The 27620-nt window shown below is 34.5% G+C and overlaps 1 protein-coding gene across 4 annotated transcripts in view; it reads left to right on the top strand.

Moving 5' to 3' along the window:
* The window catches only part of Dd (CTD nuclear envelope phosphatase 1-like protein dullard), an 85913-nt gene that overhangs the window by 32125 nt on the left and 26168 nt on the right, over positions 1–27620 (top strand). For 3 of the 4 annotated variants that reach the window (XR_015040380.1, XR_015040381.1, XM_085813703.1), the window contains exons 4-7: positions 5313–5384; positions 5597–5713; positions 6527–6638; positions 11198–11341. Coding sequence is in view for 2 of the 4 variants with exons in the window: in XM_085813703.1 (XP_085669829.1) it covers positions 5313–5384; positions 5597–5713; positions 6527–6638; positions 11198–11340 (444 nt within the window). In the remaining 2 variants the exon portion in view is untranslated. Of the gene's footprint in view, positions 1–5312; positions 5385–5596; positions 5714–6526; positions 6639–11197; positions 11342–13752; positions 14638–27620 lie in introns of those variants that run through there. The other variant, XM_035357896.2, reaches the window with a different exon arrangement.

Genomic DNA, 27620 nt, shown 5'->3' on the forward strand with positions numbered 1-27620 from the left:
ACATAGGCAAGGCAGAATTGTAATAAAATTTTTTAAATAATGCTTTTATTGTGCTTGTGCTTGCTGAAAATGCAAGAAATCTCAATGAGTGGTAACTATAAATAAAAAAATTATTGTGATATATATCATATTTTTAATTTAGATCTGTCCTTGTTTTTGTCTTGTCTTAAAATTTGTGCTTGTAGGATTTTCCTGTAATAGAAAAAAACAGGTAAAATTTCTGCAGGAATACAATATTTTACTGCAAAATCACTAAAGGAATCATGGTTAAAATTTTTTCTAAAAGTGATCATTACAAAATTTCCACTCTAACAAAAACCCATTTGTAAATACGTTTGCTGTTTTTGGGGATAACTAAACCCTGAAGAGACAAAATATTATGACCACCTACTCAATAAGGCATTCTGCAACCTTTAGCCTACAAAACATCACCTTGGTATTGATGCCACAAGTTCTTGGTAGATGATTGGCGACAGGTTCTACCAAATGTCTAAACAGCAGTCATACAAAATCAAGTTATTTCAGCGTTGTGGTATTAGAGCTCTGTGCTACTTCTCCATGGCATCCTAAATGCACTCAATTGGGTTAAGATCCTGTGAGTTAAATGAGAGGGCATTAATTGGAATTCATTCTTATGTTCCTTGAACCACTCCAACATATTTTGAGCCTTCTTGTGATATCTCTTCCACTTATCCATGGCTAGGTCTTTATGGTTCTAGGCCTATTGTAGGCCTAGTTGACGATGGCGCTTGGTGAACAGAGGCACATGAGTGGGACATCTGCTGCACAGTCCTGTTTCCAATAATATCCACTGAACTGTATGTTCTGAAACACTTGTTCTTGAAGCTCCATTATATTGGACTGTCAGTGTAGCCACTGTCTGGCCCTGATTTTGCTGTACCAAGCGGGACAGTATCCAGTCAATATTCTTTTTCTTTGATGATGCATAAATGTCCAACAACTTAGTGTCTATTGTGATTTCACCATCATTTATCCACTTTGCATAAATACTAACAACAACAGATCATGAACAACTTGCCAATCATGCAGTTTCGGAGATACTTGGTCCAAGTCTTCAGGTCATTACAATCTGCCCTCTATCAAATTCGCTTAGATCAGCAGCCTTTCCCATCACTCACAAATGTAAGAGCAAAATTAGTACCTTACATTTTCCAGCAGCAGTTGAATATGCTTTCCACATAATCACATGCCCTCCACATCATCCAAACGAGTTCATTGAAAAATGTGGGGGGATGGTCACAATGTTTTAACCCTTTAACTGTCAAGTTATTTTGATGATTTGGGTACACAAATTGTCAAATTTTTTTATTGGGAAAACCAAATGTAGCCGAAATAAACATCTCCCGATATATATTCGGGTATGACAATACGATGCACTCAAAAAAAAAAAAAAAAAATTACCCCTAGAAATACTCGGGCGTGACATTTTCGAACACCAGTGCTGTATCTCGGGCATGACAGTTAAAAGGTTAACTCATCAGTGTATAGTTGAAAGGTAAAATATGTATGTATGTACTATAACAGCGGTTGTCAACCCTTAGAACTTCATGGACCACTACATATATAATTTTATATTTGGCAGACCACTTATATGAAATTAAAAAAAAAAAAAAACCCTTAAATCAGAACTTAAAAACAACATATTAATATGCAAAAACAATATTCAACTTTCCAATACATGTAATTCCAATTTTCATTTGTTAATATAATTTTCGAAACATTTGGTGTTCAGCAGAATGCCTTTATGAAAATTCAGGCTACGCCCCTGATTATGAGTAACAATTAAAGCACTATTAACATCTCGCTGATACACATATTTTGTTCACATTGAAAATTTATATTAAAAGTACAAAAATCTTACCTTCTTATACAAAAAATTTCACATTTCCATATCACTGAAAAGGAACTTCATAAAAAGCAAGAATAAACCCGGTAAGCACAAAGCAATATCAATAAACTGAAAGGTTAATGCAGCCAATTTTTAATTATTGTAAACATAGTAATCATCTCTTAGTCAGCAATGGTGCCATGGATCAACAGTTAGACAAAACAAAAACTGAAACTTCCAGTGATGCAATTAAAAAAAGAATGCAGATGGTTCTCATAAAAATCCATCAACTTGGCAATTGACATGGAGAAAAACTGTTATTATTAACAACTACAGTAGCATATGTTTGTAATTCAATAGGAAAGAGAATTCCAGTTTGCACTATTATTGATAACAGCAGCGTATTAATGGATGCCAACTCTCACTTTTAAATGTCGCTAGACACACCTGCAAAAGTAGCTAAATTCATTGAAGGAATTTCGCTAAAAGTAGTAGCTAAAATTTAAAAAAAAGTATGATCCATATTTCATAATAGTTTTTTTTACTCGTGTGTTTTTAAACTGTATCTTCATAAAAATATAAAATAATGTCCCAATTTTTCTGCGGACCATCAAAAACATTTCATGCACCACCGGTTGGCGACCGCTGTACTATATGATCCTTTTACGATAAAAATAATTGCTCTATCATAGAATTCACCAAATTGCACCAAATTAAAAAGTTAAAAGGAGAAATCGACTTTATCTTATATTCAAGTATCTAACAATTGACAGTACTGCTTAAAACATTTTGACTCATTCTGTTTGTAGAATATGCTTTGCTTACATTTATTTCACTCTTTTTAAAATATATAATTGTGCCTGGTTGTATGTAATGTTCACTCCCGTTCATGTGTTAAACCTTTATGCATATGTCATTTGAATTCATCTCTAAGTTACAGAACAAACAGGGGAAAAAAAAAAAAAAAAGACCAAATGATGATGTCCATATAATGCAAGTTAGCAAAAAGATAATGAATGATTAACAGCATTTATTTAATCTATTAGAAGAAAAGTGTATTATTTGTCATTTGTTTTTTAAACTGGATATTTGGATGTTTTTGCAATAAGACAACATAAACAATCAGATTGTTGTAAAAATAAAAGCAGTGCATTATCATCCATTCCTCTAATTGATAAGTTTGTCATGAAAGTAAATTCTAAAGAAGATAGTATAGTTGCTTCGGAAATACCTCGAACACACTGCACAGTTATTGTTAGTTCAGAAACGGACCGACTTTTATTTCTTTTGTTGCACCAACCCCTTGATGATGATGCAACGAATGATGTAAATTACTTTTTTCCTCTTGGTTTTAACAATTTTTGCTCCTTTGCAATTAACTGCTGTGCTTCTGGTTTTTTATTTTCACATATGGTTTGTTCTAAGTTGAATGTAGGATGAATTTTAATCACATTAATTTATTTTGCATTATACACACATATATGTGTTTTATATTTTCTTGCATATTTTTCCCTGTAGCTTTTTACTGGCAAGTTCTAAAAATATATTAATATTTGCATAATGTCCCACTTTCTCAATAAGCTGAAACTTTCCTTTATAACTGTTGAACTACATGCCAGCCTAATACAAGAACCCTCTCATCACATTGGAAGCAAACACGAACTGACATTTAATCTCTAATTTTGCTATGTCAGCTACACATGTATGCTAATTATTTAAGGATAGATAATTTGAGGCCTAAAATAGCAAAGGTAACATTAAGATAGAGTGAGATTCAAGAGAGAAATAGAACTGAAGGAATCTTAGGCATTAGAATATTAATATGAATGTGTATTCTTGCTGGAATGTAGGTTTCATTTAAAGAAATAACATTGTGAAAGTTACCTGTTGTATGTATGCATGGCTGCTTTTCATTTGTTATATTCTTACTGTAACCACATCCTTGAGGAAAAATTATTCGCATAATTTTCCCTTTTCAGTTTTCAGACAAGTAATAAAGAAAGGGGTGAACACAGTTACACAGTATATATATATATATATATATATATATAATTTAAAGTAAAGTAGAAAGAACAAACGATAAAAGACCTATGTGGTAAAAAACTTTGTGCATTGTGCTGTAAAATTAAAAAAAATTAAAAGAAAAATCCTAGTTCGAATGTTAAAAAGCCGCTGAAATACTGTGGTTCCGTGGAAACTTTAATGTAAGCAAAATGAGTGGCAATGAAATGTGTTATAAGAGAAAAATACAACATTTGATTATTTACAAGTAAAAATCAATACTAATAGTAAGCAATATGTTAATATAATTAAGGTATATTTAAAACATTAGTAAAAGTATTAACTAATTATTCGAGTTAAAACATAAAAATTAAGAAGCAGTTAATGGCAGATTAGCCCAATTCGAACTTCATTAAGGCACGTCAGGGGAAATATTTTTTAATGAATTTCGAGCCTAGCTAACTCCATTACGCATTTCACCGAAACAGACAATTGAAACTGTATGCGACACATTTTTCAATTAATTAAATAAACTTTGTTAGAATCTTGAGTCTCAATTCTCTGTTCCAATTTCCCGACACGTCCGCTTGAAGAAACACATTAAGATGTAATAAGGATAATAAATAATGGAATGGAAATCCCGATATACAAAATAAAATAAATAGCAATATGCTATTAGTCAAAATATACAAGATCTTATGGGTGGACGTGCTAGCTTAAAGAGTTAATACTTTGTAAAAGTACCGAAAATTAATTTAATTTTATACTGAAATGATACTAAAATAGAAGAATTGAAGCAAGGGTTTTGCCAAGACAAAAAAAAAAAAAAAAAAAAAAAAAAAAAATAAATAAATAAATAAAGAGAAAAAATATTTTTTTAGAGGATTTTTCTCTTAAAATTTTTTTACTTGAATAATTAGTTAATACTTTTACTAATGTTATATATATATATATATATATATATATATTGGTACTTTTGTGTTATTTAAAATTAGTTAAAACAGCATTTTAGTTTAGCGTAAATTTCAAATAAAATTTTTTAATATAACTGACAGACACTCAAGCCTCTTCAGGAAAATTTTCAGACTGATAGGAGAAACAACCGTATTTATATCAGAAGCAACATGTGAAACAAAGTGAATAATAAATGTAGTGCCATCTGTTTCACCCAATTTAAAAATTTACATTGCCACATTTCTCTTGTGTGTTAACTGATTCCTGTTGATATATATCTAGAATCTGTTGCCACGTTTTAGCAGTGAAATATATTTTAGACATCAGTGTATAGTTGATTTATATTCTTCATAGTTTATTTTTGGTTTTTTAACTCTACGAATATTTACATCAAGATGCTAAAATTTAGTTTTATAACAATATAGGATATGTGAATCAGGTAAACTATTTTGCTGTTGTGTTGGTTATCTAGGTGTGATTTATATATGTAAAAAATGTCTCATTTCAGGTTACAATTGACCGTCATCCTGTTAGATTTTTTGTTCACAAGAGGCCACATGTGGACTTTTTCCTAGATATGGTATGAGCTTCACGCATCTTAAATCATTTGTTTATTTATCTCAATTTATAACTTAAGTTTGACAAAAATAAATAAGTTTTTAACAAGTTTTCAGCAAAATAACCTCTTTTTTAAAAATTAAAATGTAAGTAGAAAGTTATCAAAATACTATCTCTGTGCACAATGCTTAAATTTTAATGTAATTTTTAAAAAAAAAATTTCTTTTACATTAGGTCAGTAAATGGTATGATTTAGTTATTTTTACTGCAAGTATGGAAATTTATGGAGCAGCAGTTGCTGATAAATTAGACAATAATCGTGGGATACTTACCAAAAGATACTACCGACAGGTATTTTTATTTAATTGTAAATGTTTTTATTTTCTGTAAAAATCCTGTGTAAAAAAGAAGTATTTTTGAAATCCAAAGAAAGAAAATGTTCTTAGTAAAATTTATGATACTTTTACATTGTTTCTAGAAGCACTTTTTAGTTTAAATGTATTCTGGGAAAATTTAATTACTATTAATATATTTTATCATTGCTATTTTTAGTTATTCTATAATTAAATCTATTTATGTTGTGTTTTGTAAAGAGGCTTTGCTTCTTTTTATAAACTAAAGCAGCAAAACAAGAATTTTAAATATGTAATGTTTTTACAGAATATTACATTTTCTGATTATTTACATAGATACATAAAATAAGTAATTTTTTTTTTTAATTTATCAATGAGTAGTATAGATCATTAATGGTTCTATGGTTAAACACAATTAACGGATGATAATTTTATTCTTGGTCCAGTTCCCAGTGACTGAAACGGTAAAATTTTTTGTGGTTTTTCCTTCATGTGTAGGATAAACATGAACTAGTTTCAACTTATTGAGGCTACTGCAAGGATCCACTCCATCAGCCTGTGAAACTTAACATAATTTATTCGTCTGTCAAGTCAACTTTTATTTGTAGTAGTTTAATGAGATGCCAAGCAATAAAAATCAAGTATCCAAATTTTTAGCATTTTAGTCATTACCAAGATATAAAAATTATATCCCTAAATTTATAACTTTAAATATTTAAAAATAAGTTTTTTTCTTAATGACAAGTTTGTTTTTATATATATAATAAGAAGAATCTTGACAATTCAAAATATAATGTATTCTTTCCTGTAGCATTGCTGTGTGCGATATGGAAGTTTTAACAAAGATCTTTCTGCCATTACTCAAGACCTCTCAAGTATATTTATATTAGATAACTCCCCTGGAGCATATAGAGCATATCCTGGTAAGTTGCATTATTCTTTCCTGCCCATTGAGATGTATTATAAAGTATGATATTAAGTATATTCATAAAATGATAAGAAAAGGATAAATATCTTGAACTTTTCACAGTAAAACTCATTTAAAGATTCTAAAACTGAGTAGCATTGTTTGAAAATATTTCTTATATCATCTGCATTTGAAGTTTATTTTGCACATTTATATTATTTTTTATAAAAAAATATTATAAAAAAAGAATGATATAGTTTCATTGATCTGTTTTAGTTAAATGCATATAAGTATATGTATCATTTATAATTCACTTCAATTAAGTGAAATTTATTGAGAGCAGCATGTATTACGTAGTATACAGAAGCTAAATAAACAAAGAGAAGTAATAAATGTTCATCAGCTTTTGAGTATTAATTACAGAAACTAATGAATAAAAGAAGGGTCTTGTTTTTAAATCAACTAGAAATATTTCTCAATCATAGCATAAAAATTATTTTGATACCCAACTGGTCCCAATATTTGGTTTTAATATTTAATGTGTAGTTATTTTAAATGTATGATGAAATAAAGAAGTCTTCTCCATGTAATCTTCATAATTCTTATGCATAATAGATATGCAATGTGCTGATCACTTTTTAGACTACCATATTTGTAATTTGTATTGGAAAAGTTCTGCTTAAACATTTTGAAAATTTATGTACATGCTCTTAATTTGTGTTAGAGAAATTTAAAAATTCTATAATGTGTTTTGAACAATGATGTATTTTTGACGTATACAAACAATTTTGAAAATCTAATATTTCTGATATAAAATGAGAAGAATTTGGCAATAGAATATGTTTAACCCTTTGAAGCACATGATACTTTTTGGTATTGAATAATGCAAAATAATTAATGTTTTGGTCCTATAAATGAGTAATATCTGTTTGAAAAAAATATCTGGCCCCTCCTTTTAAAAGGGGGGGGGTTCATTTTCATAGTATTGAACAGCATGCATCTAGGATGTAGGAAATATTGTTAGTGTAAGGAAATCCATCACTGTGCATACATTTCATAGGTTATTCCAAATTGCATATAATCTTGTATTTCTTATTAAAAAAAAAAAAGCTCTATCAAAGATATTCTTTCACAAAAATGTATTAAATTTTTCAAAAAAAGTGTTTTTTATAAATGTGATATCTGTCTTTTTTGCATTATGCACCAAATAAAATAATATGGTATTTTATTAATTTATTAAAAATTATTTCAAAATAACATAGTTCAAAATCAATAGCAAAATTATATCATGATAATAATAAAAATGGAGGATATATAATTAATAGTAAAGTTCTAATAAAAAAATTACCCATAAAAAGGATTTCATTATTAAAAATTACTTAGAATGTATTTTTTCAAAACTTTCTTTTTGGCACATGCATCCAGTGTTGCATGTCTGACACATAATTCTAGTTTCATGTGGTTTTTCTATTGTGCTACAAAAGGCACTTGCATGTTATCGGCAAATGATCACATTTTTTAAGCAATTTTCATTTGGCACGTAATGTTTTTTTGTTTGTGTAGTGAAGAAGTACATTATTTTCCCTTGATAATAGGTTCACTAGATCCCATAGATACCAAACCATGGATAATTTCTATTCTAAATGCCTTCATTTCAGATCTGCATCACTCTCTGGTAGCATATGATAAAAAGTATAAAGCATTTGATATAACTACGTCTAAGAAGTGAAAAAATACACGTTGCTGCTGTTTCTACTTTTCCTATCAATTTTGAATAAACTTTTCGTTTTGTTGAAGTAGTCTGTCTACACATGTGTTTATTATAACCTTTCATACGGTTTCGAAGAGGATGTGGATTTTTTGATCCAGTTTTCTTCTTTTCTTTCAAGGGATAAGGAATCTATGCAGTTGATAGCAAGGAGATGTAGAATTTATGTCACCATTTTACACATATTAATTCATTGTTGCTGGTAGCCCAGTCAGTATCACATTTGAATTTCTTATTCTCAATGAGAGTCTTAGGTGGATTTTTCTTGTTTAGATTTAACTCTTCAACAGCAAAATACATTTTTAGTTTCAAGAAATCGATTGAGTTCATAAGTTGTGAAGTAGTTGACCATATATATCATATGTTTTCCCCATCTAATGCTCCACAGAAATTGTTAACAACTCATTCAGCCAAGTTCCTTTCAATCTCTTGATTCTTTCCTGAATATATTTCAAGTTGCGAAGCCAAACCACTCACCATTCTCATCGTAATGCATCCAAACTTTTTTTTTTGGTCATGATTTGTTGTATTCAACTTCTTCCTTTAAATCAGATAATTAATTTGTCTATTGATTGATTTTTACTAAAATCACTCAGACAAATGTTTTTTATGCAGTTTATATAGTTTACCAAAATTTTCATCTGTTTTTGGCATGAGGTCATTTAGATGCAAATATCCTAAAAACCTACCCAAATTATTTTACTACCATCTGTTTTGATGATTCATACGAAATCTCATTGCCAAATATTTCTATAACTTGGCCGGTCCCCGCCCCTTTATTCTCATCAAAAGTTTTAATCCAAGAAAAACAAACATATCATGCATAGTTATGAGATGGAAATGTTTTCCTTTCTTTGTCATATATAAATTCATTTGGAAAGCTGTTTTTTCAGTAAATGTCATAGTAAATATTTCAAAATATGTATTGATGAGTAAAGGATTTTCCATGTCAGTAATTTCTTCTATTGAACCACGCTCTTCAGAAAAGTGAGGAACAATCTTGCCCCACTGCACCAGCATGAGAAAGAATACTGTCTTCTTCATTGTTTTTGACATTGGACATCATAGATTTTAAATCAGAGGGAATCCGTTCGAAAAGAGGAGCCAAAGCCTCGGATATGTTAAGTCCTTCATGTGGCATTTTCGAAGTCAATATAAAAAATTATCTATCTATATACGCATAATTTATTTTATGAGTCCTAAACTAATTTACTGTAATAAAATCTAACAAAACTTTTTTGAAAAACTACTCGAATGAAGATCCAAATGAATTGAAACGGCTGTGACTGAACACAAAAATAAGAAACTTTTCTCACAAAAAGATGCAAAATTAGGCAAGGCCTCAGCCCTTCCCGGTGCACATTTTCGTAATAAACAACCGATACAAATATGTTATTAGCTTTCAGAGATAAATGAAAATCACTGGTGAATGAATGACTACAATAAAAAAAAAAAAAAAAAAAAAAAAAGAGAAACTTTTCCATATACAGCTACACAATTAGACAGCGACCCTTTCAACCCCAATACATGTGTTTGTGATAAATAACCCATACAAATATGTTAACAGAATTCAACTGAAAAATTATCCTTCAGCTGATACAAGACTTCTCTGTACCATCACAAATCAAATGCAAGACAGGAGCCATTTGTGCCATTAGAACACTATAATTGACACACAAAAATGAGATTTTTATTCCCAATTTTAACTCGTTGTTTTAAAGTAATATTAAATTATTACTTTAAATTAAACTAATTACAATTGTAATAATGTCAAACTAATATTATTACTTTTGGATCCAAAGACAGCCTGTATTCATATTATTAAGGATCTAAATAACTGATTTTGAGGATACTTTTGGTGTGAAATACTATTTTTATTTTTCAAATGCCATAATTTGAATCCTTTTAAAACAGCCTTTAGTAAACTTAATAAATGGAGGATACAGTACTCTGATTTCTAGGAAATTGCCATCTACATTCGCTATTTAGATTAAAAAAATCAATTCTAAATATGAACTGCCTTGGAAAGAATACATAAAAATTAAGAAAAATGCATTTTTGTAGCGAGAACGGCACTTGGAAAAGCATAAAAATAATCAGCAACTGTAGCAGAAGGCTTATAATTTTATAATATTTTACTTATCTTTTTTTTGGGGGGGGGAGATATACAAACAAAACAACACGGAGGTAGTTGTGTTTGAACAATGTAGCATGATCGCAAAGAACCACAACACAAGATAGTGATTGCCTGACACAATTATTGTGTGCCTAATTTAGCACTTGTGCTAATCATCGATGTTGGAACTTTTATTGGAATCTTCAATCTTTCATGCAGACATTTAGGATTGGGACTAAACTGGATCAGATTATCTTCCACTTTAAATAATTTAGTTATATATATGAGGTGTACATATAAATAAGTAAATCACTGATATAAATAAGATCAATGTAAGAAGTGAGGTATCAAAAATTGCATAAGAAAAAATATAAAATGGCAAATGGTTGCAAAAGTAAAAGAAGATAATTAAATGAACATGCTAAGAACCCAATAAATTATCTAACATCACATTCATATAATATTCAATGTGATCAATCATTCAATGTAAATAAATTTTTCATTTGTTTGCATTTCACATTTAATTTTTCAAGTAAGTAGGTAAAACTTAATATTAGCATAGCAGTAAATTATAGTAATTTAATTAAATTAAAATTAATTTCTTTCCATTACAATTATTTAATGTGACGTGTTTTCCAAGCCAAATATAATTTTTTTTTTTTTTTTTTTTTTTTTTATCTTCTAACTATAGATAATGCTATTCCAATCAAGTCATGGTTTTGTGATGCTAGTGATACAGCTCTTTTAAATCTTTTGCCAATGCTTGATGCATTGAGGTTTACTAGTGATGCCAGGTCTGTCTTGAGTCGTAATTTACATCTTCATGGTTTGTAATGTAAGTAACACATTATTATTATTTTTCAACTTATAATATTTGTATATTTTTAATTATTCAAAATAATTTGTTCTATTGCTTATCTTGTATGATAATGTTCTACACGTGTCAGTGGATAAAAACTACTAAATTGGGTATACATATATAGGTAACATTTTTTTAAAATAAGACCAATGTAGTGAGATTTCAACAGCACATTTTTCTCAGCTTGATTAATTTTTGAGCTATTTATGTATTTTTGTGTTCATTTCAGATAAATTATTATAAATATGTATGCACACGCAAGTCATATAAATATACAAATATTTTTTTAAAGAGAAAATTTATAATTCTTCCAAGAATTTTCGTGCATTATGGTGCTGAAAATTGATCATTAAATATATAAAGAAGGAAATTTAGAAACAATTTTTCACAAAGACTAAAAATTAAACTTCAAAAGAACTTCATAAAATCCTATGAATATAGAATAAGAATCTCTTAAAATGTAAAAAAAGAATAAACTATCACAAGGAAAACCAAAAAATGTATGTCTACCGAAGAGCCATTGCATTATGACTACCCTGTTTAACAACATGTAGGATCACCTTTAACCCTCAAAATTGCCAGCACCCGGCATTGCATTGACTCCATAAGGTGCTAGTAGGTAGTCTGAGGTATCTCGTACAAAGCAGTCACCAACTGGTCCTGCAATTTCCGCACATTACAAGTGGGTTAGCATGGCAGCATGAATTTGGTTATCCAGGTGGGACCACAAATGCTCTATTGGGTTAATATCAGGTGAATTTGTAGGCAAAGACATGACTTGAAAGTCACTGGAATGTTCCTCGAACCACTCCCTGATAATTTGACTATTATGACATGGTGCGTTATCTTATTATTAAGGACCATCCCCTGCCGAAAATACTGTTGTCATGAGTGGGTGAACCTGTTCTGCTTTGATGTTCACGTAGTGTACAGATGTTAGGAACTGTTGTATGGGGATTATGCGTGCTAATGTGCTCCATGAAAACATTGACCACACTATAATACCTCCACCACTGGCTTGTCTCCGTCCAACTTTGCATCTGGGAGCCAGGGTTTCGTTTTAAAATCTACCGAAACCCATCAGTAGATTATGCCCGTCGATGTGATGGACCAGAAAATATGATTTGTCGGACCATTCAACTTTCTCCCATTCTTCTAATGCCCAATTCCAATGTTTCTTGACCTATTGGCAGATGTAGCTGGTGATGCGTGCCGTCAGTGCAGGGACATGCTTCGGCCTCCGGCTCCGTAGGCCCATGTGCAGCAATGTATACTGCACAGTGCATTGAGAAACATTGCCTGGGTCACAACTGTTGTAGCTGGTGGTGATTTCGGCTGTTGTAGCTCTTTGGCCATGGCGAACAATGCATAGCAATCTCTGCTCTCCTCTGGAATCATGCGCCGGTTGACTGGTCATTTCACCATCCATACACCACTTTCGATATGTGCTCACAACAACTGCTTGTGAACAGCTCACTAAACACGCTGTTTCTGATATTGAGGTTCCCAATCGCCGAGCCATAACGATTTGACCTTTATCGAAGTCTCATGAATCACCTGCTTTCCCAATCACGCTATGTTTGGAAAGACAATGCATAGCTGCTTTGTTACTTCAACATCAGCCGCGCCCGTGCAGTGGTTTTTGTTCCTGAGCGAGCCCATTGTTATAGATGAAGGGTGGTAATAATGTAATGGCTCTTTGGTGTGTATATATAAGAACAAAAAAGGAGAGGAATCCAATCAACTTCAACATAACATCATCACAAGGAGGTATGTCAAACTTGATTACAGTTTCCCTTCCAAAACAAAATCCATGCTTTTCTGTATCCTGAATTAGCTGATGAACTATTTCAATATATTTTTTAATTTTAATAGTTCACCTGAGAATTCTGGTCCTCCTCAAAGTGAAGGAAAAAGGCAAAAATTACAAACAAAAATAATTAAAAATATCTTCCAATTTAAAAGATTTCTGTAATTTAAAAAGAATCTTTAAAAAAAGTGAAAACCTGTCTTTAAAATGTAGGAAAAATTAAAATCCTACAGTGGAAACATTTTTGAAATTTCAAAATAATCTTAACACAAAACTTTGCGAAAATCTTTTATTAGGCACCAATGAAAGCAAAGGAAAGTGGTGAAAATGTAAAATAAAACCATTAAAAATATCTTCTAAATTAAAAAGATTATTAATCTAAAAAGAATCTTTAATAAGTAATAAAAACTTCCCCTTAAAATGTAGAAAAAATTAAAATCCTACTGAGGGGAAAAAAATTTGAAATTTAAAAATAATCATAACACAAAACATTTCAAGAACTTCTTATATATGTGTGTGTGTATATATATATATATATATATATATATATATAATGAGTGGCTGCATGTATTTGCAGACGGCTCCATGTTGAATGTCCGTATCAATGCTGGTGCTGGTGTCTTCTGCAGTCTCTTCTCATTTTACACTCCTGTTGGAAGGTTTAAAACAGCCTTTGACACGGAGATCTCTGCAATTCAAATCGCTTTGTTACAGCTCCAATGCCAATCTGAAAATTTTTCAAGGGCTGTTATACTATCAGATTTTAGGGCTGCTCTCCTTACTATTGCTTCTTCTGAAGTTCCAATTTAAGCTGATTTTTTTACTATTTGTCTGACCCTTAATGATTTAATGGAAAACCACAAAGTGGTTGCTTTGCAGTGGGTACCTGTACACTGTGGACTCCAGGGTAATGAAATAGCTGACTCCCTGGCAAGGAAGGCAACCAAAATTGCTCAAGTAACAGATCAATCAATTGCTTTTTATACCGCCAAACAGTTAGTTAAAAAAGTCTTTTACAGAGAAATATTGGGAAAACATGAAAGAGGAAACAAAGACAAGAAATGGATTGAGAAAGTCACAAATATTCCACTACGGATAAAGAACAGATCTGTTGCCTTTTTTCGCCTTGCTACCAGCCATGCTTGCTTCTCCAAGCATCTATATCATATAGAAATACTACCAAGTCCTCTTTGCCGATTGTGCAACATTCGTGAGGAAATGGATGGGAACCATTCAAGTCAAACTGTTCTGCACTGGGCTCGGTATACTTGTGGGAGAAATACTGGAGAGTTCGGCTCAAGATGGATAATTTATAGATTTACTGTAGTTTTATTACTTGTCACTTTGTTTGTATTTCTGACTAAAGTTGTCTTCTATTCTGCCATTGGAAATAAATATATACCGGGTGGCCATAATTAAACTGCCAGTGCTCACAGTGTTCTGTAGCGCGATCTATTTGCGAGAATGACGCACGTTTTGTAGGAAGATTAAACAAGGCAGGGGACGAAGGATTCTGCGAAAAAACAAATTAGTTCCAAAAGTCACCGCTAGGGGAATATTTGGCACTGTGTAATAGAAAATAGAGTGTTAAGAAATGCAAATCAATATGGAAATTACCTTTTATTTTGCATTCAAATGAGGTTCAATGTGGCTGCTGTTGTTGTGGACCACATATTGCATTCTGTGCACAGTATACACAACAGCAGAAAGTCACATATCTGCAGGAATTTCCCATACAGTCCGTGATATGTTATTCTTCAATGTAGCCATGTCCTGGACCATTCCTTGATAGACCTTGGACTTAAGGTAACCCCATAGCCAGAAGTCGCATGGGGTAAGATCAGGCGACCGAAAGGCCATGCAGTTGGAAAGTAGCGACTAATGAATCTTTCTGTTGTGAATTTATGTCATAGCATCTGTTGCACCCGTACAGCAACGTGTGGAGGGGTTCCATCTTGCATGAAAATGATTTCCCCCAGCCATTGTCTTTGCTGAAGTGCCAGTATGACAAAGCTGTTCAACATGTGGTGATATTTCTCTCCGGTAACAGAACAGGTTTCCGGTCCTATCGGGGTAATGTTCTCATAGAAGAATGGACCAACGATAAATTTCACTGTGAACCCACACCAAACAGTTACCTTTGGTGAATGTAAGGGAATTGCTATGACTGCATGTGGTGGTTTGTCATCCCAAATTCGGCAGTTCTGGGTATTCACAATTCCATTCAGGTAAAAGTGGGCCTCGTCTCCCCATAAGATTTTCCACGGCCAAGCATCATCCACCTCCATTCTGGCAAGAAAGGTGAGAGCAAAAGTCAATCGCTTATCATGGTCGGGGTACAGTAACTCCTGTACACGGCTGATCTTGTACGAATAGAAGTTGATAATCTTTCGTAAGATTTTCCATACAGTACTGTAAGACATATCCGAGCTACTCCATGAGCGCTAGAGGTGGCAGCAACGCCATGGCAACTGCTTCGATTGTATCCTGTGGTACAGGTTTTCGTCCTCTGCCTGACTGAACCTTCAGAGAACCTGTTTTCTCAAACGTCGCAACCATTGCTTTTAGCCCATTAACTGACACAGGACCGTAACCTTTACGCATTTTTTTGTGTGTTCTAAAAGCACGAAGAGCAGCTGACACGTTGCACTGGTTGCGGTAAAAGAATTTGACCAGTAACGCATGCTCGACTAAAAAAGGAGACATTGCACATAAACTTTCGATTCGATTGATTCGAAACGTAACACATTACCTTTTAAAACCCAAGCAGCTGGCACTGTGTGAATGGATGTAACGTGAAATTTGAATAAAGAACTTCTTCTGCTGCTCAGCGTACGTGATATTGCAGATTACGAGACTTTATTGGTGTTTATGTAGATTTTACGCTTTTTTAAAAGTGTTGCCATATTGCACTTGAACTAAATCAGAAAATGGGCATAATAAAAGGTAATTTTATTCCGTATTAATTTGCATTTGTTAACACTCTATTTTCTATTACACAGGGCCAAATATTCCCCTAGCGGTGACTTTTGGAACTAATTTGTTTTCTCGCGAAATCCTTCGTCCCCCATTTGTTTAAACTTCCTACAAAATGTGGCGTCATTCTCGCAAATAGATCGCGTTACAGAACACTGTGAGCACTGTCAGTTTAATTATGGCCACCCGGTATATGCACACACACATTAATAATTTCAATCAGCTATTCTTAGAAAAATCTCTTTTCATAATGTTGAAAATACTGGTATGAATTACCTAGAATTTCATTCGTTGTAGTTTTCGTCTTTGTAGCTCCGAGTGCCCATTTAATAAAAGTTTTTTTTTTTTTTTTTTTATCATTTCTATCTCACATGTTGATGTATTCTACATACAAGGTTGCCACGCTGCCTGGAAAACCAGGTCAGGGGATTCAAAAATTAACCAAAAAATTCAGAGAAAAGTCAGAGAATTTAAATATTTGACTCAAAATCTGGAAAAGTCGGGGAATTTTATATGGCAATCCCCCCCCAAAAAAGCGAGTTTTGCACCGACATTGAAAGCGATCACTTTCTTGGTGAATTAATGTATTGTGTGTGCGTCATTTAGGCAGCTGGCATAGAGCCAATTTTCACAGTTCCAATTAGATAGATAGTTCCAAACGCAAAGCGAGTTTCCAGTATCCTCGAGAATGGCATGCGCTTGTGCAATGCATGTTGAATAAGCAAAATACTTATTCTCGTATAAATCAAAATCGGTTTAATCCTAGTATGCGGTACTATGGAAGTTAGATTCAAAGAATATGTATTGTTAAGAAGGGAAACTTCTCTGCAACAGGAGTGGCTCTGTTCGAACGTAGAGGGAAACAGCTGCGCATGCGCGAAATATCTGTCGCCAAAGCTCGAAGCCGGTGTTGAAGTTCGAAGGTCATATTATCAGTTTTTGGTGGTCGTGTGCTTAATGCATGATATAATTAAAGAAAATAAGAGTAGACAATCTCCTATAACAAAAAATATATTAAGTACTAAATTACAATTTAAATTACGTTGCAGAGATCAACACAGAGCTCAGAACACAGTTCATGCTAACGTCACGTACAGTTGTTTTTCGAGAAGTCTGAGTGAGTAATGACGTCGCTTTGCTGCTCCGATTAAGAACTGGATTTTACACGTGGCGCCATCTCATGAATAGAAGTTGAAGTATCTGTCGGAACGCCGCAGTACTCCCCCCCAAGTACCATCGGTACGTTATAAGTACTTTGGGTTAAATTTAACCTTTCTTCCAGATCTAGTAGTTTTAGGTTGCTCTTTAACGGGATGTAAGCTTTCTTCCGGGAGTGATGTTGATGAGGAAGTTGTTGGATCTTGCATTAGAAATGCTGGTTTGAGACGATCGATTCCAATCACTGATTGTTCACCATTGCAGATGATGGTGAAATGTTTCGGTGTTCGTTTGACAACTTTGAATGGACCATCATATGAAGGTGTTAAAGTTGGCTTAATTGCATCGTTGCGCACGAATACATGCGAAGATGTCTCAAGCGTAGGATGTACAAAATAGCTTGGCTGGTTATGCGAAGATGCTGGGGTTGGCGAGATATTGCTCATGGTCTCACGTAAACATTGAAGGAATGTGGGAGGGTCGATAACTGGAGTAGATTCTGGGTGAAAGAATTCGCCTGGCAGACGGAGGGTTGCACCATATAACATTTCGGCACAAGTGCTACCAATGTCTTCTTTGAATGCTGTGCGAAGACCAAGCAAGACTAGGGGTAAGGCTTCTGTCCAGTGTGTGCTACTGTGGCACTTCAGACCTTGTTTGAGAGATCGGTGAAAGCGTTCCACCATCCCATTTCCAGATGGATGGTATGGTGTTGTGCGAATATGGCGAATGCCAAGAAGAGAGGTGAGGGATGCGAACAAGTGACATTGAAATTGTCGGCCTTGGTCAGTAGTGATGGTGGTAGGCATGCCAAATCTTGAAAGCCACTGGGAGATGAATGCTCGAGCTACAGTTTCAGCGGATAGATTTTCAATAGGAATGGCTTCAGGCCATCTTGTGTACCGATCAACACAAGTGAGGAGGTAAGTGTAACCATTTGAAGGAGGCAATGGGCCAACCAAGTCTAAGTGCACATGATCAAAGCGTCTTGCTGGAAGGTTAAATTGTTGAATAGGGCTGTGAGTGTGACGGGATACTTTACACCGTTGACATCTAATACATGAACGAGTCCATTCTGTGATGTCTTGATTTATTGCTGGCCAGACGAATCTGTCTGCGATCAGCTTTTTGGTGGCACGGATTTCGGGATGTGCCAAATTGTGCAAGGCATTAAACACTTCACGTCTAAAATTGACAGGAATATAGGGACGTATTCTATTGTTCTCTATGTCACAGTAAATTTTAAGCGTGGGATCAATGTGCAGCGGTTGTAACTGAAGGGAGGTTTGTGGATTTGAGATTAGGTTCTTGAGTTCCTCATCATGCTATTGAGCTTTTGCAATTTCAGAGAAATCTGGGGTAGTGAGGTTGATATTGTTTACCCGAGACAAGGCATCAGTGACACAATTATCAGTACCAGAGACATATCTGATATCTGTACTAAACTGGGCGATGAAATCCAGATGTCGAAGCTGACGAGGAGAACATGAGTCAGAGTTTTTTCTAAAAGCGAAGGTTAATGGTCGATGATCGGTGAAAATGATGAAGTTGTGTCCTTCCAAGTTGTGCCGGAAGTATTTAACAGCACAGTACACAGCAAGTAGCTCTCTGTCATATGTGCTATATTTCCTTTCTGCAGTAGTAAGTTTTCTGGAAAAGAATGCCATTGGGGAAAGTCCTTTAGTGGTATGGGCTTGAAGCACTGCTCCTATGGCCGTGTCAGATGCATCTACCATTATAGAGAGCTGATCACTAGGTGAGTGATAAGAAAGTGTGGCTGCATTTGCCAGATCGTGTTTGCATTGCACAAATGCTGCAGATGCAGATTCAGTCCAAGGGGCAGCTCGTTGATCTTTTTTTTTTTTTTTTTTGCTATTCTTCAGAAACACTCATGTAGGCAGGCTTGTGTTTTTGCGGCATTTGGCAGAAAGCATCGTAAAAATTTAACATTGCTAGAAAACGCTTCAGTTCAGAGATGGTTTTGGGCTGAGGTAGGTCGTTAATTGCTTTGACTCTTTTCGGTAAAGGTTTGACTCCATTATGGGTGATAAGACATCCAAGAAAGGAAACTGAGGGTTGACCAAGTACACATTTGGATGGATTTAGTTTTAATCCATGATTTTAAGGCGAGTGAAAATCTGACGCAGATGTTGAAAATGTTCTTCCGCATCTGTAGATGCAACCAGGATATCATCAAAATATGGGATGCAGAAATCAAGGCCAGACAGTACTTGGTGTATGAAACGCTGAAATGTTTGGCCAGCATTGCGAAGGCCAAATGGCATATATAAGTACTCAAAGAGATCAAATGGTGTAGTCACTGCGGTCTTGGGAACATCTTCAGCATGCACTGGGATCTGATGATATGCTCTGGCAAGATCGAGGGTAGAAAATATGTTTGTTCCATGAAAAAGATGGGTACAGTCTTGGATATGTGGGACTGGATATCTGTCAGGGACTGTGACGGCATTAAGTCAACGATAATCTCCACAAGGCCGCCAGTCACCATTAGACTTTTTAACCATGTGAAGTGGACTGGCCCATGGACTTTTAGATGGGCGAATGGTTCCCTATGCTAGCATGAATTCAAATTCTTTGCGAGCAGCTTTTAGCATCACTGGAGAAAGACGACGAAAATACAGGTGGGGCATGTGTTTCAATGTGATGATACACTTCTGGGTGATGAGTATGCTGCCCTGATTTGGATGGGTTTAAAATGTCAGGGAATTCTGCTAATAACCGATGAAACCGTGTGCTGCCCGATACAACACTTATGTTGGTAGGTACGTTCGATATGTGAAGCTTGGCCCTGTGATGTCAGCTGAGTTGTAGCATCAATTAAGCAATTATTCTTGACATCCACTAGAAGGTGGAAATGTGTCAAGAAGTCGACACCAATAATTGCTTGAGTTACATCCGCAATAATAATAAAAGGCCAGTTGAAAGTCCGGCGCAAGTTTAAATCAAGTGTCAATAGTTTGGTGCCGTAGGTTGCAATTTGGGTACCATTGGCTGCATACAGTACAAGTTTATTAAGTTGGTGAGCATTTGTTTTAGTTCCCGGGAGCACTGATATGTCAGCTCCAGTATCTACTAGAAAACATAACTGAGTTGAACGATCAGCCAGTACTATTCTGTCGATGTGGCGGACATTCTGTTGGCCAGCAGAAGACCGCCCATTTAGTTTCCTGCTTGTTCAAAAGTGCATGGAGGGGCACACTTGCGAGCTTGCGCGCCAAAATTCATATGATAAAAACATATGCCACTTGTAGGTTCTTTGTACTGCGTTCGAGTATTGTGACGAGATCGATTCCTGCTTCGAGCATGAAATTTATTACGTGGGCCCTGATTTGATCGATTGTATCTCCGTGAAGCATGAAGATTTGTAGAGAGTTCAGATACTTGTTTGGTCAATTCAGCCACTTGTTGTTCGAGGGATGAACTGGAAGGTGCAGCATTAGCAGCACTGACATAAGCTGGAGTAACAAGTTCATTAATTTTGTCAGCCATTGCTGCTAAACGGGTTAGATCTTCATTGGAAGCAGCAAGAATTATTTGTATGTTATTAGGGAGACGCGAAAGCCATAGTGACTTCAACAAGTCGTCACTAAAATGGCTTCCTGCCAGGTCACACATTCGTGACAGCAAGTATGAAGGTCTCTAATCTCTAAGTTCAAGTCCTTGTAGTAAAGTACGTATTTTTGAAGATTCACTTTCTGAATAGATTTCAATGAGCCGCTGTTTCAGTTTGGAGTATTTATCACAATCAGGTGGTTTGAGAATTAGGTCATGCACTGAATTCAGAATATCAGACTCAATTGCTGCAACTACATGGTTCAATTTTGTGGAATCCTCACTAATGCGAGCAATAGAAAATTGTGCTTCGATCTGAGCGAACCACAATGAAGGATTATTTTTCCAGAAAGGCGGTGGCTTCACCGCAATGCGTGTGATTTGTGGCTCTGTTTGAATATCGTCGGGCATACTGATAGATAATTTTCACTTTAATTAATAAACACTTAACAGCACAAATATCGTAGCATGAGGATACACTATTGATATTTTACCATGATAACAATAAATATTTTAACCATGCAGAAAAAATTTACATAACGATACACACACAAATAATACAGGGTCAGCAATTACACACACAAATAATATTTTACCGAAATGCATTTGAAAAGAAACCCCTATTTGAGAAAAAAAAATGATGCGTTCATTTTGTATTGCGCACACACAAAATCACCACTTCACACTGCTAAGGCACTTTCGAAGGAAAATGGAAATCACTCCTGTAGCACATGGGAAAAAAAAATTCACTACTTTCGAACACTGACGGAAGAATTTTGCCGTAGCACGTTGCAGAAAAATTACTGATGTAGCACATTTAGCGAAAATCACTATTGTATCACATTTGTCACAAAAGTTGAATGATTGAAGAATTATTGCACGACTGGCGAAGTCAGCGGAACGGAACAGATCACATTGATGATTTGCTGAAGCTCCTTGCGATGATATGCACGACTTTGAAAAAAACACAAGCAATATATATCAATACTTCTAGAAATAATTGAAAGGGTACGTTGTAGCATACGTTTAATGTCCATATTCGTTGTTATTTTTAGTCAGTTCTTCAGAATGCCTTGGATGCACGTGGCTTAGGGTCGTTGAAAATCCATTCTCAGTAGCGTGCTCAGTCAAAAGGTCACCACTTTTGGTGGTCGTGTGCTTAATGCATGATATAATTAAAGAAAATAACAGTAGACAATCTCCTATAACAAAAAAATATATTAAGTACTAAATTACAATTTAAATTACATTGCAGAGATCAACACAGAGCTCGGAACACAGTTCATGCTACCGTCGCGTACAGTTGTTTTTCGAGAAGTCTGATTGAGTAATGACGTCGCTTTGCTGCTCCGATTAAGAACTGGATTTTACACGTGGCGCCATCTCATGAATAGAAGTTGAAGTATCTGTCGGAACACCACAAGTTCATAAAATGAATATCGTTTAAAATTTCTTTAAACTTTAAAGCAAAAGTAAATATTTTTTCGCCTAAGTAAATTAATTAATGGATTAGTTATTGTGAGGGGAAAAAACTATGAAAATCTGTTTTTAAATTATTGCAAAAAATCCAAGAAACATTTTGTCAAAGAATGTTTCTTAACACATGTTCCTCAATTTCCTATACACATTGCTGAAAGGGAAATTTTGACAGCCAGGTTCCGTCGCCAAATCCCTTGGCGAATTCTCCCTCCGATTTCTAGCGGCGTAATAGCATTGCGTCTATGGAACCTTTCTTTCTTATATAGACAACGTTCTTTGGTTAGAACATGGAGTATAATAATATGGAGTACTTCGGAGTATAATTATACTCTCTGGGTTAGAATAACCTCTGTTAAGAATAAGTTCACATAAAAAGGTAAGCAGACTGTAATATCACTAATTTATTTTACATAACACTTTCAAATAGAAGGAATGCCGTCTACCTGACGACACAGCACACTTCACTCTTAGCACTGTGGCAATTAAAAAAAAAAAAAAGAATAGAATACAAATCACATAAGTTAAGAGTTGAAAGTTCGTCTATTGTTGCAAAGACACACTAGTAATTCTTTTGGTAACAAAAAATACTAAACATAGCCCCCGGCCTTGAATCCTTCTAAGGGTTCAAAAAAGACAAATAGTTAAAGCATACATAATAACATTAACAAAAAAATTAATTGAAAATATAACTAAAATTAAAGTTCAATAATATGAAAAAAGTCAATAGTTCATAGTTCATATTAGTCATGATTGGGGATAAGACACAATTTAGTAACAGCTCATTTGAAATCACCAGCGGCTGTATGGATTGTAGCCACTCAAATTTTTTTATCACTACCTGGATGAATTAAGACAATTCTTCCAATTTTCCATTAGTTTGGAGTCAGTTGTTCGGTTTTGATCAGAACTAAATCACCACATATTAGATTTGGAGATGCACGAAACCACTTAGCACGTTGTTGAAGTGTTGTTAAATATTCTGCACACCATCGTTTCCAAAAATGTTGCACAGTCTGTTGAACTAGAGACCAACGTTTAAGTCGTGAAGATTTCACATCACTCAAGTCAGATTCCAGAATGGCAAGCAAAGGGGCTCCGATCAGAAAATGACCTGGATTCAATGCACTAAAGTCGTTTGGATCACTAGACATCGCACAAAGAGGACGGGAATTCATACACGCTTCCACTTGTGTAAGCACTGTTAAAAATTCCTCATAAGTTAGAAGTGTGGATCCTAATACTCGTTTAAGATGAAATTTCATGGATTTCACATTAGATTCCCACAAGCCACCGTAGTGAGGAGATGTCGGAGGATTAAATAACCAAGTTATACCTTCTGAGGTAATGTAGTCACATAATTCACTGCTTTTCTCAATGCGTGCTGCATTTTTATAAATCTTCAGTTCCTTACTAGCACCTTTGAAGTTAGTAGCACAGTCACTCGAAATTTTAGATGGTTTGCCTCGTCGGGCGATAAATCTTTTTAGAGCTGCTAAAAACGTTGAAGTTGATAGATCACTGACTAACTCCAAGTGTACAGCTTTTGTTGAGAAACATACAAAAATGGATACATAACACTTGAAAGTTTTTGTTCTTCTCCCAACTTGGGACTTAATAGAATATGGACCAGCATAATCAACACCGATGACTGCAAAAGGTCTTGATGGTTGAACTCTGGGCGAGGGTAAATCACCCATTATCTGGGTCACAATCTTGCCTTGATTTCTAATACAAGGAATACATCTGTGAATAATCTTTCTCACTATGCTTCTCACCGCAGGAATCCAAAACTGCATTTGTAAAGTGCTTATTAATAACTCTTGACTAGCATGCAAATAATTGACATGGTAATGAATTACGATGAGATTAGTGACATATCCTTCCTTTGGAAGCAAAATAGGATGTTTGGTATTTTCAAGAATGTTTGCATTTTTTAAGCGACCACCTACTCGAATGACGCCTTCTTCATCAAGGAAGGGAGTTAATTGTATTACTCGGCTGCTCACACCTTTTAATTCTCTCAATGTTTTTAAATAAGAGAGCTCTTGAGGAAAATATAATTCTTGGACATTTTTTATCACTGCTTTTGTAGCTAATCGAAGCTCATTGGTTGTCAGAAAACCTCTCAAACGATTTTCGAAGAAGTTTCGACAGTTGTAAATAAATCTTAGGCATAATGCAGCTATACGACATAATTTTGTCCAAGATGAATACCGTTTAAAAATGTCATTTTCCTTTACCGCACAAGATACTGAAATGCAAGTTTTTCTTTCTTCTCTACAAACTCCTTCATAATCTACATCAGCAAGATGTTCACTGTCAGGACATGGTTTGTAATCTTGTGAATATAATTAAGTAGGTCCAATGAACCATCGCTCACACTTCAGAAATTTTGCTGGAAATATTCCTATCCCGTTTTACCTTTGATATCAGAAGAATTATGATGGAAAATGAGTATACAATCAATTATCCAATGAAAGACATCTCGTCACAACACAAACAGTTTAATATTACGATTCTATTTACAAGTCTAATTAAGTGTTAGTTTTAGCTTTGACACCTCAAAGCAATACTCAGAACATATATGGCATAAAATATTACTCATCAGTTTTTAAATACTCATGAAAAACATCTCAAAAAGTCAGTTTTCTCATTACTTAAAACGAAAAGTAAACAATAGAACAAACTCGAATGTGTAGATGTAAAAAACTCAACTGTTGCCAATCACAATTTACTAAATTACATCAAAATAAAGATAATAATCAGGTAGAGGTTCAACTTCACATCCTCCCACCTAAGTTAATATTTTTACCTCAAAAATTTAACTTACAAAAGAAAATTGTGAATATTTTATAAGTTACAAAAAGAAAATTATAAGTAGTTCATAAGTCTAGTCTCTTTGGTACTTTGATTGTACGACCTGCTCTAGTCTTTTGAATCTGAGGTTCAAGTCCACAAAGGTTATCAAAGGAAGAATAGGCACAGGTTTCACCTCCCACCTTCGCGGTTTAAAATTTCTCAATAATGGGATCATCGTTGGAAACTTCAAGTGGATACAATCTTTGAATTGGTCTTAGCAAGTGTCCATTAGCTGTTTTAAGCTTGACAAGTCTTGTAATTCCATCTTTTCCTGGAAGAATCTGAATTATTTTACCTAATGGCCAATTGATTCGCTTGGTGTTATCACTTCCTATCAATACAATATCATAAATATTCACTTTCACTGATTTTTTGTTTCCTGCTTTTTGAATAAGTGCTTCTAAATATTCAGACCTAAACCTGTTTCTCAAATCCTTTTGCAAGTTTTCTCTACATTTGACTCGCTTATTAAGACTTTTATGCCCAATGTCATCAAGATCTGGAACATCACTTATTTGATTATCTTGCAGAAATAGAGATGGACTTAAAGGCATTAAAGTAGCATCACTTTCAGTTACATATGTCAATGGACGGGAATTAATTACTGCTTCACAGTCACAGAGAGTCGTGTTCATTTCTTCTGAAGTTAGCGAAGCTCTTCCTAATACTCGTCTCAGCAATTTCTTAAGAATTCCTATCAATCTCTCCCACCAGCCTCCCCACCAGGAGGCAGTTGGTGGGTTGAACTTCCACTGAATTGGTGGTATAGATGTGTCTTCAGTGATTTGCTTCCAGTTTAAGTCTTGAAGTACATTTGAAGCACCAACAAAATTGGTTCCGTTGTCACAGTATATGATTCTGCTCCGTCCTCTACGAGCTATAAATCTTCTGAGAGCTAGTAGAAAACTCTCAGTAGACGTCGATTCAACCAACTCTAAATGGACTGCCCTATAAATGGCGCAGGTGAATAAACAAACCCAAGATTTCTTGTTGCCTTTCAGGGTTACTGGTCCAGCAAGATCAACTCCACAGATTTCAAATACAGCTGCTTCTCGTAATCTATCGTCTGGAGGAGCCCCAGTACAAGTTTCTAGGTAGAAAATCTTCTACACACTGTGCATTGATTGATGATAGATCTCACAGTTTTACGAGCATTCAGAATCCAAAATCGCTCTCATAGAATATTTATTAAAATTTGAGTTCCAGCATGTGCATTTTTCTCATGATAGTATCGCACTAGTCTCTTGACAGCCTTATGATTGGATGGAAGAATAGCTGGCGTTTTAATGTCTTCTGTATCCTCACGTAAGGTAAGTTTAGTTTTTAGTCTGAGAATTCCACTTTGATCCTTGAATACTCCTAAAGTTCTTAATTTACCATCCTTTTCATTCACAAAACAATCATCACAATCAAGTTTTCCATGCTTTCTCACTGTTTTTTCAGTTCGACAATTGGAGGTGAATCTTAGGATCCAGGCAATTAGATTAACTATCCTTTTGTATTGGGAAAAATATCTGTAATACCAGTCTCTCTTGGTAACCAAGCATGCAGAAACTAAACATTTAGTTACAGAAGAAACTATGCTCTTTTTCTTTTCTCTAACAATCTCAGTCTCATCTAAATTTAAGTCACCTTTAGGCCAATCTTCTTCAGGCAAGTAAAGCCAACTTGGACCTAACCACCACTGAGATTTCAATAAGGAGAGAGCTGAACAACCTCTACTTGGAAGATCAGCTGGATTCATGCAACCAGGAATATGTCTCCAAGAATCTTTATTTGTTAGTCTTCTAATTTCCTTCACCCTAGGACAAATACACTCCAGGCTTCTTCTCTCGTTATCCAGGCTAAAACAGTAGAAGAATCAGTCCAGAAGTAAACTTCTTCACTCTGTATCTCAGACAAAATTGAGGACGAAAGGCGAGACGTTATAGTAGCTGCAAGTAATTCCAATCTCGCGATAGTAGTTTCTTCTTTTCCACTTGGTGTATCACTCCTGGCTTGTATCAGTTGTACTTTAGTAGAATCAAAAGTTTGTATACGAATGAAAGCTGCCACGGCATAAGCATGCTTACTGGCATCACAGAAAATATGTACTGAAGTATTTTTACTCGTACTCCTTGAACCCAAATATCTTGGAAAATGGATCTTTTCCAGATAGTCAATATCTTTCAACCATTTTAAAAATGTAGTTCTCGTACAGGTATCAACTTCTTCATCCCATGTTGTCTTCTGCTTCCAGGTTTCTTGAAGTAATAACTTAGGGATAAGGATAACAGGACAATACCTACCAAGAGGATCAAACAATCTATGAGCTGTAGATAAGATTAAGCGCTTAGTCACTTTTTCAAAACATAACTTTTTTATACTACCAGTATTTATTCTTAGAGTGTCAGATTTTTT

This window comes from Stegodyphus dumicola, chromosome 3, assembly GCF_044657685.1.
Source record: "Stegodyphus dumicola isolate Sdum_Otavi_A_Nest chromosome 3, ASM4465768v1".
Lineage (NCBI taxonomy): Eukaryota > Metazoa > Arthropoda > Arachnida > Araneae > Eresidae > Stegodyphus > Stegodyphus dumicola.